Here is a 14,434-nt window from a genome sequence, read left to right on the forward strand (position 1 = left end):
TGCTTCTCCAACAGGCCCTGCCCAGGAAGGGAGAAATCATCCATAGGCAGGGATTCTGGGGGGAGCCTGCAACGGACACTTGGCAGGCTGCTCCTGGTCCCGAGGAGTAAATGTCCAGGTCATACGCAGGCTTTCCGGGCACCTCTCGTTGAGATTTAATTAAAGTGGCCAGAAACTCTGGAATCCTTGCTCAAAGGTCAGCTGGAACAGGGGAACATCTGTCTCCAGTGGGGGGTGAGAATATCTTAATGTGAAGCCTGTGGCCCCCTCCCCATTCCTGCCTGCCCACTCCCGCCCCGCTCCCACCCTAGCCCCAGAAGAGAAGAGTATTAAGTTAACAGCCTGTGGTTTTCTGTTTTCCAGCAGCAGGGATGGCGGTCGTGTTGGAATCAGACATCCAGCCAAGGGGGTGAGAAACAGAGCATCTATGTTGAATGCCACCCAGCGGACAGATACACAGAACTCATTTTTAAAACTCACAGCCATCAATCTATTAAATATTATAACGATAGCCCATTTCCCCCACCCCGCCCTGATTCACAACTTGGGAAACACTCTCCTTCCTTGGACACATATAGGAAAGAAGTTTAATTGTAACAGACTTCAGAGGATGGCTCACTCTGAAGGCCAAAACAGACCAAAAGCCTTTAGAAAAAGAAGAAAAACAACAAGGAGTATCCGATTAAGAGAGGTTCCTGTGCATCTGAAGTTTTTGCTCCTTTTCATTCTAACCAGCTCCTTCTAAAATTAGTTCAGTTGGATTTGTGGATCTGACCAGCACGGAATAGAACCACTGAAACCAGTGCAGGCTTCCGACCGACAATCCTGAAGTTAATGCTGGGATTCTGCTGTGCTCCAAAGCAGATGAACACCGGGGACTCACCCCACCTTCATTAAAATTCCACAATCTGTCTGCCATCCTTTGGGGGAATCCACTGAGGGTCCCTGTTTCCCTGGCCAGGTGTTTAACACCCAGTGATGCTCATGTCATCAATCAGGTGACTCAGCCAAGTGCCACGGTGTCAGAAACTGCTGGGAAAAAAGATCCTGCAAGTCCTGGTTTGAGAGCTCAGGTCCTTAAAAATTTAGATCCCAACATCCCACCCAAGCTATAAGACTCAGCAGGTGCTCTTGACTTCAGGAATTCCAGTTGAATGACATCTTGGAGCAAAAACGGTTGGCATGCTGGCTCAAGGCCTCTCATAGAAATCAGCACTTTGCTGAGGGAGACTGGTACCTGGTCCTCCAGTCAGTCGTAGGAAATCCTGTGCTCTCACCGTGACTGTGGCACCCATAAGGGCAGAGATGGGTATGTGGGGAGACCCAGGATGTACCCACTGTGCAAAACATAGATTCACGAAAGGTGAGTAGCTGTTATGATCTGACATGGCACTTTGCTTCTAGAGCTGCTGCCAACGAGTACTTCATAAACTTTGACGTGCGCAGATGTTTGTTTCTAAGTCTAAGCCCCGCACAAAAACTGGAGGGTAGAGACTCTCGATGAGGTGGCGGGAGAGAGAGCAGCATGATGTTAGCGGACTGCCTCAACTGCAGAGGCCGGGACAGCCCTCAAAAGGCGGAGAGGGGAGGCAGGGAGGAAGGGAGAGAGAGAGTAATGAAAGAGAAACAAAGTATGAAAGGGAAGGAGAAAGGAGAGGCATGAGAGAAAAGATGAGAGATAACGCAACAGGAAACAAACTGAAAAAGACGAAAAGCCCACTTTGGCATTTACAGTTTAAAGCTTTCAGGGCATTTTACAAAATGACAGTTACAATAAAACAAACAGAACGGTGAGTCATCTGGTTTCCAACTTCTGAGTCAAAAGGGGCTGTTTCTAGACAAACTGCAGAGTGGCCCTGCTGCCCGTGATGCCTATCACGGCGACGGAACAGGATGTGGAGAGAGGACAGGGCGGTGGGAGTGAGCACGGTCTTTGCTGGTCCCAGTGTCACTGCAAATAAAGACTGTCAAGATTTAAACCATAATAATGGAAAGGCTCTAAAGGTCTCAGCTCTAATGTTTCCTCTGATGTTCCCTGTCATAAAATGCCCGCTTTGTGTTGCTTACGTGGCAATGATACACTCCACTCCCGCGTGCATAGGCACCAGTGGGAACGTCGCACCCGGAGACCCCATCGGAGCCCGGCAGCAGCTGTGCTCTCCGGCTCCCGGGCTCATCACCACTGACCGAAGTGAGTCTCTGCACGCTTGCACGCGTACACACACACACACACACACATTCCATAGACATGTACTGAGCGCCTACTTCCTGCCCAGAGCAGAGCTATAAGGATGTTTTCCCATCCCACAGAGGTGTCAGCATGATGCCTAGGTGCCAGATACCCAGGAGACAAACGAACGAAATATGTTCTGCCTGGAAATTCGGCTGCACGACATGGGGACTCCCATGCAATGTCTGCACCCGACAGCCTTCCACCGGAGCTTGGTAACCCAACAGTGAGATGCAACTCTCCTCCCCCGTCCTGGGCCTCCTCAGATAAACACTTGAAAAGGGGACGAAACCCGGCACCCACAAAGACTTGCCTTTACTTGGACTCAGCAGACCAAACTACAGAAAAGCACTAATTTCAAGAGCATCTTTTATCTGCAGCCTGCCACCTAACCATTCTAGGCCCACAGGGAACCGCAAAGAAAAACAGAAACAAAACCTATGTTAATACTGCACAGACATAGCAAAGATGCAGGAACTAATAAGAAGACCAAGACGGACGTGAGAACCACTCACAGGGAGAAATAGAGTGAAGCTGACATCTGTAAATCAGGGAAACCATGTGCAGCAATTAGGAAAGCCAAGGTACAAAATTAGGAAAGGCCTGTTGCAGTCAAGCCCAGCCCGGTGGCCGATACGGAGGGATAACTCACATTTGCTAGGTGGGCAGCCAGTGGCAACCACAAACCATCACGGGGCTGTCTTCCCTGTTGATCTATAATTGGCGAGTCTGTGATAGAGCTACCAATTATCTTTAGGCCCCCTGTATTTAGTTCACAGACAAAGGGAAGCAGGAGAGACCAGTTAGTAATGAGTAAGTAATGGCCACTAAAATACATTGTATTTTACGGAGCTGCTTCAGCAGGAAAAGCCATTCGGAAAATAAAAAGTGAAAGAATAAAAATAAGCTAGAGAAACTCAATTTTCTTCTCCCTTCCTCCCAAAGCCACACTTAGGATAAAATGAGGTTTGTGCAGGTTAATCCTTATGAGGTAAGAAAAAAATGATTAAATACATTAAAAAAATCAATTGTACATTAAACCAAATCCAGGAACGGCAAAAACAAACACCGCAGCGTTCCTGCAGCCAGTATTAGCTCTGCGGGGCTGGTCAGTGGGGGATACCCCACCTGATGGAGCCCGCTGAGGCCACGGAAGATAAGCAGAGAGGGGAGAGACGGAGCCAGGGCGTGGGGGCCCGGGGGCGGGGGGAGGACTACAGATCTGGATTTCACTGGAATAAAGTTATTTTCTAGACATGACGAAGAAAATAAGAAAAGGCGGTATCAATGGGGCTCTGGAGACCAGGCTGAGTTCTTCAAAAATCCAATAGAGATAACAATAATAATAATTATAATCATTTGATAAACAGAAGTTATAAACCACTTCACTGTCAAATGACTTGCCACTATTTCTAGTTATTTCTTCTGTTCATTAGTAGGTTCTATTAACTGCCATTTTTCAGACAGACAACAGAGAGAGCTGGAGAGGTGAAGAGGCACGCCTTTGTCTTTGAGGAAAGCCACTCTGGGAGCTGGCATGGAAACTCCCACCCTTTCCCAGTGCTCGGGGGTCCTCAGATGAAAGCCCTGCAAGCAGGCAGAGCCCCCCCCCAACCGAGAGCGGCCGTCAGTCACCAGCTCCTCCCACAGGGGAGTCAGGGCTGAGAATTCTTAGCTAATCCTAAATAAACCTCCCAGGGCTGAAATGTCGTGGCCAATTTGCTTCTCAGTGTGTACTGTAACCATCCAGTTCTGCCTGCAACCAAGCCTTCCCCCTTCCGCCTCTCGCCTGAGCCACAGAGCTGGATGACCTGAGAGCCAGGGCCCTGGTGAAATGCCAGCGTGCGGGAGGGCGGGTGCTAGTCACTCACTTCAACCCCAGGCACAAGTTAGCCATGTGCACGCTTGGGCCCCCACGTCTCAAAAAACCGGCAAATCCAAAATCTCCCCTTGGATGTGCTCATGAAAGTGAGTCACTTAGAACCAAAACCACACACACACCTCTGTAAACCCCGGCTGGGGTGGGGGAGAGAAGGGGAGGGAAGCCGAGGGACGCGCCCAGAGGAAGAACAGGTAATCGAGCATGTGACAGTCTTGTTCCCAGCAGAGAAAAGACACGTGCCCACAGGGGAAAATTTCAAAACATCTACACGTTACTAGAGTGGGTTATCAATGGCAACAAGTAAGATCTGACAAAGAGATTTTACCCTCTTAACGATGTCTCTAGTCTCTTATCTTCAAAGCAAGTGAACTCTGCTGTTCACCTTGACAGTGAGGGATTTATAGGTGTTGATGGGGACGCAGATAAAGGATCTACCCGAGGGGGGCAGTGAAAGAAGGAAGAAATGCCCTGGATCCTGCCATTTCTTTACTCATGCGGGTTCAGGCGACTCCCGGAGACCTGCACAGCTCGGCACCACTGCGGAGCTCGAGTGGAAAGCAAAGGGCTCGATTGTGGAACCTTTCCTCCGCCGGCAGGAGGTAAAACAGCGAGCAGCTGCTGCCCCCTAGAAGCTAGCAGGGACACAGCACTGTGCTCGAGGCGCACGGCTGAAAAGACCCTATTATCTCGCCTCGATCCCTTAACCTGTCATTAGTGAGGTACACGGGCGCAGATGCCTCCTCCAGCGCGAGGAGGCCCACATCACCTCTGATAAATTAATAGGTGCCTTTTCAACAGCAAAGATGTGTACGAAACACTCCAACCGGGGAGCGCGCACGAAGGTAGCAGCTTCAGAGGCGGCCCAGACTCACCCGGCAGCCCCTGAACAGAGCCAAGGCCCCTCCCGCACCCCGGCTGGAGGCAGACCGAGGTCAGCACGCTGTCCCTGCCTGTGACCCAGATGAGAGAGCTCGGCTGTCCGCACCTGCACTTGGTGGGGGCGGGGGGGGGGGGGTCACTCCTTTTCCCACCCCTTGCAAGCTGTAGGAACTGGACTGCCCTGGGCTGGTTTCCTCGCTGTCAACGGAGGAAAAGAGTAGTTCTCTCCTGCTTGTTAGGGTGAAGCAAACTAACAAAAATAAAGAGACCAGCACCAAGCCCAGCAAAAGCACATGGAAGACCCCTCCTGACCTAGGGCATCAGAGCTGGTAATCGGTCAGTTAATCGAAAAATCGGTTAAGGCCAGGAATCATTAAAAACGGAGCCTAGTTCACATACCTTAAACATTTCACATTAACTCAAAACCTATAAACGTACAGTCATTTGCTAATCTTTTGATGTGGAGCCAAGCCCTTTTCTTTGAGTGTGGGCCCACAGACTGAAGTTCCCAGACATCTTTCTCGCATTAACCCCACCCATGACACACCCTTCGCAATTTCTAAAGCAAAGTGAGAACTTAAAGACACCAGTAAGGCAAATCAAAGTACTGGATACTTCTAGATTTTTATGATCTTCCCCCAGTTTAACTGTCATCCTGCTCACACTTGAGAAGTCATTCTCTTTCGGTAAATTCACATGTACCAAAGCATTCGGCTTAGGCTCCACAGAACCTTCTTTTCACATTCGTGTTTATAAAACACCCCGTATTTGTAGTTCCCTCCGCGCCCTTCTGTATTTCGCGTGTTTACAGCATATTTAACAAAACTGCCTCATTCGCTAACAAATATGATGGGCACGCACAGGTTCAGGGCGAGCTGAGGGCCTTGTGGTCTGCAGAGTGGCGGCAGACGGGATGGGCCAGGAGGCGCCCGTTCGGAACCCCCCAGGCCTCCTGGAGCGGCGCCTCCTGGTGCCAAACAGCAGGTCGGTCGCCTCGAGGAGTTGTCTAATGTGAGCTCTTGATACTTTAAAAAATACGTATTTACTGATGCTGGTGCTTCACATGACAAGAGGTCTGAAATAAGTCTTGAAAGTACACAGAAACCAAAAAGGATGCTGCAAAGACCAAGTATAAGGAAAGGGGAGAAACGATGTTTAAGATGTGCGGTCTACTTTTTCCCCTTCTCCACCAAAATCCATCTGCAGTGAAAAGCAGACAAACTAAGCCATTTGTACAAACCATCAAGGTACGCGCCGCTCCCGTTAGCAGCCCCTCCCCACCAGGCTGCAGAAAGCTGGCCTGTCCCCCCAGAGACCCTGTTGCTGCGGCCCACTGGGGCCACAGGGGACTGAGAGAGAGAGAGACAGGGAGGGGGGAGAGAAGCAGAGAGACAGAGAAAGGCCTCTTGACAGACACTGCTGGGTGAAGGGCGTGGCTGGGACCCAGAGCGCCACCCCCCAGACTCAGTGAGCACAAACAGGCCCCTGTGCCACCAGGGACACTGCTGAGGCAAGAGCTCACAAAGGCGGCAGGACGTCTTTTTCTCGACAAGGGCAATTTCTCCGGCCCGCTGGGGGCTATGAGTTAGCTCCTGGGTGACTCTGAGCGCCACGGAGTCCCCCCGGGTAGATTTACCTCAAGAATCACTCAGTGTCAGCCCCGTCTCTAGGCTGTTGAGACAAACTTATAATGGCAGGGAGAAGATTTGTGGAGCAACAAGCATAAATCTCGGTGATAACTACAAACCGTGAAAGAAAGGAGAGCTGGGAGGGGAGAAGGCAGGGCGGCGAACGCGCCCTCCTGCAAAGCGCTACTTCATCTTCCCGCGGCTTCGCAGAGCGCAGAAGTGGGATGAACTACAGGACCGTATTTCTCAAACCCAAATTGGTCTGCATGGCTGGAGAATGCGTGAAGATATTTCAACTGAAATTATCCCGGAAAACGCAGGGCACCTGGCAGTCCTCAGTAACATGACATTCGGCGGTCCTCAAACCAGGGCCTCGTGGGAGATTTACGGAGTTGGTGTATGGAACACCCATCCTTTAGGTGGCACTTTAAAAAAAATGCTTCTAAGAGGAAAGTCTGAAAGACCTGAAAGATAATGATCGATGTGCAGCAGAAGAAAAACCTCTGACTGTCCCTGTGCCCAAGTAAGAGCTTCCTTTCCCCCCTCTTCAGCAATGACCAAGAACACCTGAAGACCTCTGAGACCATCTCCAGGAGACAGCGGGCAACTGCAGCCTGTCCTTCTGGACAAATGATGCGGGTGACAAGATTATGCACTGAATTCACCCAGTCTCTGTGCGACTCTGCAAAAGACACAGGGGTGCTCGGCTCCTGAGTCCCCAGGACACTTGCTGGGTTGGTCGCCAGTCAGGGACTCTGACTGCAGGAACTATCACAAATGGCAGGTATTTCCATGAAAGCCAGGAACTCAACGTAAAAACAAAGCGGAGTAACTATTTCAAATTCCATTTCCCTAATTATTATTCCTAAGAGTTTCGATTCGTCTAATAATTATTTGTAAAAGGACACCTTAAAACGAAGAAAACCACCTCTTCATTTACCTGAAAGAGGAAAGAACTTGAAGGGCCTCCACCTAATCTATTCAATAAACCTCCTCTAGAACGGGAAGGATGAAGTAGGGAGAGACAGTAATTTCAAAATCAGCAAGTGGCCTAGAGCTTATAGACAATCCACCCAGAGCTGGAATGAGGTTTTTCTCAAGTTCGTCCAACACCAAGGACTCTCATCAGCTTCCTCTCCCCGTGACCTGTGGGACTCTCTGGCACCCTCCCCACAAAGGGTGTCAGTGTCAAAATAAGCATTTTCATCACTGAAGGATTTCCACCATTAAGAGTGGGAAAGGAGAGCCAACCACCTTCCCTATCTGAAAGGCACCGGGCCTCAGGCCTGCTCCCACGACAAAGGCGTGTCATCAGAGGGGTGTCCCGCCGTCCCCACCCTTCAGTTGTCTGCTCCTGATTTCAGTCCCAAGTTTCTCAGCAGCACTTGTGACGGGCTCACCCACCCCCCATGTGCTGCTAGTAATGGTTTAAGTACTAACATCTGTACATGATTCACTTTTTAAAAAGGAATAAGTAGAGCAGATTTAGGATTAGCCCTATGAAGTTGCCCCCACTCACCTGTACCCAGACAGATGTCCCCGAGTGGAAATTACAGCTGACTTGAGTAACCCTAACTAAGCACAGGGCTCAACCACGACAGACCCTCACAATAATGATGCTTAATACCTTAGATCTGCCACACTGATTGGGTTTCCTAAAGACAATGACAATTGTCTGAAATCTCGAAATGTGCCAGTTTCATTACCCCTGAGCTTGTGAATACATCCTCACGAACACAATATTAAAATGAATTTGGGCCATCTGGCTGGCTCAGTCAATGGAGCGTGCTACCCTTGATCTTGGGGTTTTTGAGTTCAGGCCCCACATCGGATACAAAAATTACTTAAAAATAAAATCTTTTTTAAAAAATCCATTTTATTTCTCCGCCAACTGCTTTGGCATTTATGAATATATCCATTACCCGTCCTACATACACACACGTACATACACATATGGGCACATGAGTGTACACGAAGAAATGGGTTGAGCATGTGGATGTCATCCTTCAGAGATTTTTGGTGGGGACAAGACACGAGAAGCACCTGTCCCTGGTGAGCCCGCCAGGAGGTACAACCAAATTACTCTAGCCACTAAAGATACAAACACAGGGTGAGTGCCAGGAATACACTCTCAAGGTCTCTAGGAGACAGGCAACTAGCCATAGGTATTCTTAACGAAGAGCTCACAAACTCCCTGAATTCAGCAAGATATTAATGATTAATGGCCTTTTGATTACTGGCCTCTGATTAACTGACTTCAAAAACCAAACAGAAAATCTTCGGTGTTCCGGGCATAAAGTAGATGAGTTCCCCAAGAAGGACTGAGATCGGTTCCATGATGTAGGACCCCCCGGGCAAGTTTCTGTCAGCCTCAAGGAGAAACCGGAGGCCACAGGATAGTCCGTACTTAGAGGGTGAAGCTGAGACGCGGCCTGGCTCTACGAGTGCAGGGCATCCTTATTTTTAGTAATAACTCACCCTACTAAAAACAATTAAGCCTAGGGAAGGTAATAAAGTAGAAATGACCATATTTTATAAAAATAAATTCATCATAGTTTGGGAATATTGGGGTGCAGGGATGCAGGGTACGGATAAAAACCAAAACAGAACCAAAAAACTACACCCGTAAGTCAGAGGAAGAAAGAATGGCAGAAGACACATCCATTAGGAAGAACTTGGCGTCAAGGAGCAAAAAGCCAAAATGCCAGTTTTAGCATCATATAAAACAGGCGGCTTCCAGGACTGCTGGGTATTGAGGAGCTTGTGTTGAAACCAGTGAGCAAGGTACACATGAAACTTTATTTATTGCTCATTTCAAATAACCTAAACTCAGATGACTAAAAGACGGTTACTTAACCCTAGTTTCTGGGGCACCTGGGTGGCTCAGTAGGCTAAGCATCTGCCTTTGGCTCAGGTCATGATCCCAAGGTGCTGAGATCGAGCCCCATGTCGGGCTCTCTGCTCAACGGGGAGCCTGCTTCTCCCTCTCCCTGCCACTCCCCCAGCTTGCACACTCTCTCTCTCTCTGTCAAATAAACAAATAAAATCTTAAAAAAAAAAAAGGCCACGTAGTTTCTGAATCCCAGCAAGACAGAACCCCAGTTACTCCGTGCAAACAACCGTCCACCCATTTAAAGACCCATCAGCCAGGTGGGGCTTGATCCTGCAAGAGCCGTGCAGAACCTGACCCAAGGCCGGAGCACATGCCCACCGCAGGGGACGAGAAAACTCGGGTCTGGGAGAATTTACGGAAGGTTTACATCTGTCTGGGGGTTCGGGGGAGCTGGAAGTCAATACTCTGGAGGACTGCCAAAGCTCCTTGCCCCGGGAGGCAAAGCTCAGGGAAGAAAGTATGAAGAAGAAACAGCAATCGGCCATTTTAACTTGGGCAGAGTTTTATCGTCAATAATAAGGGAATTTCAACTGGGAGTTTACAGAATTTATCAAGACCGGTCTGTTCACCAATCTCCACCCCCGAGAGCATTACGACATTACAGGGCAACTATCTCACTCACACGGTTGGGGTTGCTGGGGTGGTTTTTTCATGGCAGGGAGGAGGACTGAGGGGCAAGGGAAGGTAACATGCAGTCACTGCGTGGGTGTCACCTGGACAAGGGGGTGGCGAAAAACCTCAGTGCGTCCTTCAGAGACTACAAGGCAATACTTCTCACCACCACAATCACAACCTGGCTGGACAGGCCCGGAGAGGGCAGAAATGAAAATCAGGCCCTCCTTCTCCAGAAGATAAAGCAAAAAACTAGTGCGAACCCCAGAATATCACCCATCCGTGCCATCTGCGTTGTACTGACCACTCCTCGGAGCCGCTTCGGTCACGACTCACTTCCCCAGTAAAGGGAAAAATTACTCCAGAGTCATCCTCCATTTCCGGAGACCAAGAGTAAGATGAGATGCCTTCAGTATCCCATGCTCAGCCCTTTCAGAGTAGAGAACAGGCAGCTTCCATGGAAGAATTTTATGGAAAATATGCTCTCAGTTAAAAACAAAACCAAAAGCAACTTCGCAGGGTGTTCCCCCAACACGGGAAAATCCTACTACTCCTGAAGACCTCGCTTCAAGTTTCACCAAAAAACATCCCTAAGTATACCCCGGGCAGAACTCTCCCTTCCCTGAATAATGAGGGCTCTTATACTCCCAGCCAGGCAATTCTGCACCAAATTATATGCGATTTTGTACTGTTTGCTGAAATTATATATGTTCTTGTGTTGTCTACTAATTGTTTCAGGTATACAAATGCCTTTTCTTCCCCCAATAAAGTGCATAAATTACTTAAGAAGAAGGCTTAATTTTCTTCTTCAATTGTCTGTTCCTCCTGAGCATCCGAGAGACGGCTAACACACACGCCTGAGAAACGTCCCCTAGGGAAGGCGGGCTCAGACGGAGGGCTGTGGGCTTTCTGTGGGTGGGGGATACCACCCCATCCCTTCGCCAGCACCCCGTGACTCTCATCTAGCCCACTGCCAGCTCAAAGACCTGTTCCCCTACGCACCATGAGTCCTCGCTGGGCCTCGGCCGGCCCCACTGCCTGGCACCCTCCCACCACTGCTCTCGAGAGGCAGAAGTAGCTCACACAAGACCATACAACTCGGCTGGTGCCCTCATTTAATCAGGCTGCTGCGAATGGCTGGCCAAAAGCAATAAGGGCATGACTGAGAGACTGTGGGAGTTTAATATAAAAAAATTAATAAAAAAAAAAGGAGGGGAAGGAGAAAGGGTCTACCTTTTAATAGGGCCCTAATTACCCAACTCATAGGATCAGCCCAAATGAGATGGGAGTTTATTTCGGGTTTTTTTTTTAATTATTGTTTTTTTATATATATATAAATTGCTGCTATGTGTTTTCTTTCCTCTGAGCAATTATGCAGCAAGTACGTAAAGAGGGGAAAAAAATATTAATTAAATATAAGGTAATTGTAGAGTTGGCCTGGAGAGAATGAGTCTGAACTCTGGACGATCACAGGCTACTAGGGTTTGAAGACTGCTCGGGGCCTCCCAGAAAAGAAAGAAATGAAAATCCAACCAAACACCAAGCAGATGAAGAGTAGAGCAGGAAAAAGAACAGCATCCAGAAACACGAGCCGAGCAAAGGGGCTGCAGGGCTCCAAATGCCCAGAAATCAGCAAGGCTGCCCCTGCTTAGCGCTCGCTGCTAGAAAGAACCCCCCAGTGTTGACCCAATCATGCTGCAAAAGACGGACCAGCCAGCTTTGCTGGGGGTTAGTAGTCAGGTCAGTAGATAAAAATGTAAAAGGAGACCGAGGAGGTAGGGCTGCAGAGGACTACAGGGTTCAATTTGGACTTTAATCCAAAACCAACCGCAACTCCAGCCTGCGGGGCACTGACAGGCCCCAGAACACTCCAGCTTCCTAGCTAAGGGCCTGGCAAGGGGAAGCCCTTCTGAAGTCTTTGGCTTTCCCACCTCCCTGATCTCCAGGACAAACCCAGGCAATACCAAGAGTGAAACGAAGGCACTGTGGGGTGTGGTGGAAGGGAGCCGGACTTGGTAACGCTTGGTAACAGCGGGCGTCACAGAAGCCACAGAAGACAACCACACTTCCCTGAAACAGCCCCAGCAGCGCTTGCGTCACCCTGGTCTTTCAGCCTCCGCCAAATCCAGCTCACCTTCTGCCTTGGAAAGCCTGAGTGTGGGCTAGAATTCAGGCCTATTCATGCCAGCTAAGGGCCTCACATCACCTCCTCCCACTACTGCTGGAGGAGAGGCAAGAAAACCACGCCTGGGAAACCAAAGCGGGGCGGCGCATCCCTGAGCTTGCTATCGCCATCCAAACAAAGACAAAGCTCTAAAAGCTGGCCCGCCGTTAAACTTCTCTGGCTAGTGCAGAACAGGTCTTGCTACCCAACAAACAGGATTGGCTGTGGGCCCTGAAATGCAAGCCAGGATGAACATGGCGGGGGGTGGGGGAGCTGCTGGCAGGGACTGGGGCTCAGAACATCAGAGCAAAAGCACTTCGTAAAGAAGGGTTACCTTCACTCAGTGCTCAGGAGGCCACTGCCCTGTCAGTACTAGAACCACATGTTGTTGGTAGCGAGCATCACAAATGACCCGCCAGGCAAAAAGAGAACTCCCTGCCTGACCTGCTCCTCAAAGGCCACCGTACCGTGCCCTCACCCTGAAGGGCAAAATGGCTATTTCAGACAATCAAGTCGCAACTTGGTCCCAACCCCACCTCCAAAAGGTTCGGGCATCCCACTGATCACTACCGATCAGCAACAAACAAAGCGGTGCACCACGCCCTGCAGTGGATGCTTTCCGTTCCAGAAAAGACCAGGCTTTCCTAAGGAGGCGGCCCACTAACCCCTAAATGCCAGACAATAAGTCAGAAGTCAAAGGTCACTAAGTTGGTCTCCACACAGCACTTAATTTTGAGGAGACAATGAGGAGGCAAAACTACCGGGTCCTGGGGTTTCTCCACACTTGCACACTATTTTCATGACTAGAAACGATACTATACATCCTGGGTACTTACCAGAGGCTCTCGAGGCACCACATTTTCACTTCCTGGAGTAGAGCTGGGCTGCAAAGAAAAACAGAAACAAAAATAAGATCACAGTGCCACCCAATGGACATCCAAAAACCAAAGATATGCTGTTCTCAAGCCACACACCAGCACCTGTTCCTCCTACTTCTCACCAGCTCTCAGACTATAGAGGGCTCCACGGTGGGCTGCCTGTAAGAAGCGGCCCACCCACAGAGTCTGAATTTGCTGGTGAACAGTGAAGAGACTGCTTGTGGGTTCACTGCCACAGCGACTCAAGGAGAAGGCTAGGTTTGGCTGAGGAGGGCCCGAGATCAGCAGCTGAGCATCGAGGGCTGCGGACCATCACAAGAGCCACAGGAAGAGCAAAGTCCAGAGGAAAGGCTTCATGTGAGAGGGAAACGTCCCTTTTGCCATCTTCCCACCGAGCGACCAGGAAAAGCAGAGACGACGTGGAGAACAGGATCCAGCCACAAGGGGGCCCCAGGTGCCCACAATCTGGATTTTCTCTGGGCATCTACTTGGAGCCAGGAAGCAAAAAAACTGTGGACACTGCTTCCTACTATCACCTATCACGGAGGACCCCAATCCCCAGCAGTAAGGAAGCTGGAACCTGCTGTGTAAGTAAGCTGGTGACGGGCCTAAAGACCAACCAGCCGGCAAGGAGTATGTGGCCCACTCGCCAGCTGCAGTCTGTTACCCTCTCCTCTCACTGAATCTCACATTTGCCTCCAACCCTTGGCTGATGATCTCGCCAAATTTAAAGAAAGGAAGAGACAGAGACAGACAGACTCAGAGGAAACTCACAAATCTCCAAAAGAATAGAACAAGCAGTTTGAGGGAGTTCTGATTAGTTTACTGTTACTGATGTTCAAGCCAATTTCCAATTATCTACAGATAATATCCAGACAAGTGCAGCTCATCTGTGGGTCTCCGGAGCCAGCCTCCGGCCTCCATACTCCTCCCACCTCATTCAGATGGCAAGTGCCAGGCCTCCTGCTGGGGCAGGGGGAAGGTGGGAGAGGAAAGAATCCAGTCCACAGAGGGTCCCCAAAGATCTCCTTGCTCCCCGTAGCCCCCGAATGGCTGGCACACAGCACAATGACAAGGACTCTGCTGGGAGAAGGACTCTGTCTCCTCATCCGAAGTCCCAGGACGAGGTCAGCCCGCATGAAACCAAGTGTAAAGTCTCAGGGAGTCTGAGCTCCTGTTCCCTGCCTCCCCTCCCCCACCCTGCTCGCTCCCTCCTAAGGCTCCCAGTGGGCAGGAATAACCTCCCGCATTTACACCTCTAGCCCTGA

General features: G+C 49.9%; 1 protein-coding gene across 2 annotated transcripts in view; it reads right to left on the reverse strand.

Annotated features, from left to right (window-relative positions):
• PEX14 (peroxisomal biogenesis factor 14) overlaps positions 1-14,434 on the reverse strand; it is a 137,339-nt gene that overhangs the window by 109,277 nt on the left and 13,628 nt on the right. For both annotated transcript variants that reach the window (XM_046010448.1, XM_046010449.1), the window contains exon 2: positions 13,125-13,172. In XM_046010448.1, the coding sequence (XP_045866404.1) occupies positions 13,125-13,172 (48 nt within the window). The remainder of the gene's footprint in view (positions 1-13,124; positions 13,173-14,434) is intronic.

This window comes from Meles meles, chromosome 1, assembly GCF_922984935.1.
Source record: "Meles meles chromosome 1, mMelMel3.1 paternal haplotype, whole genome shotgun sequence".
NCBI lineage: Eukaryota > Metazoa > Chordata > Mammalia > Carnivora > Mustelidae > Meles > Meles meles.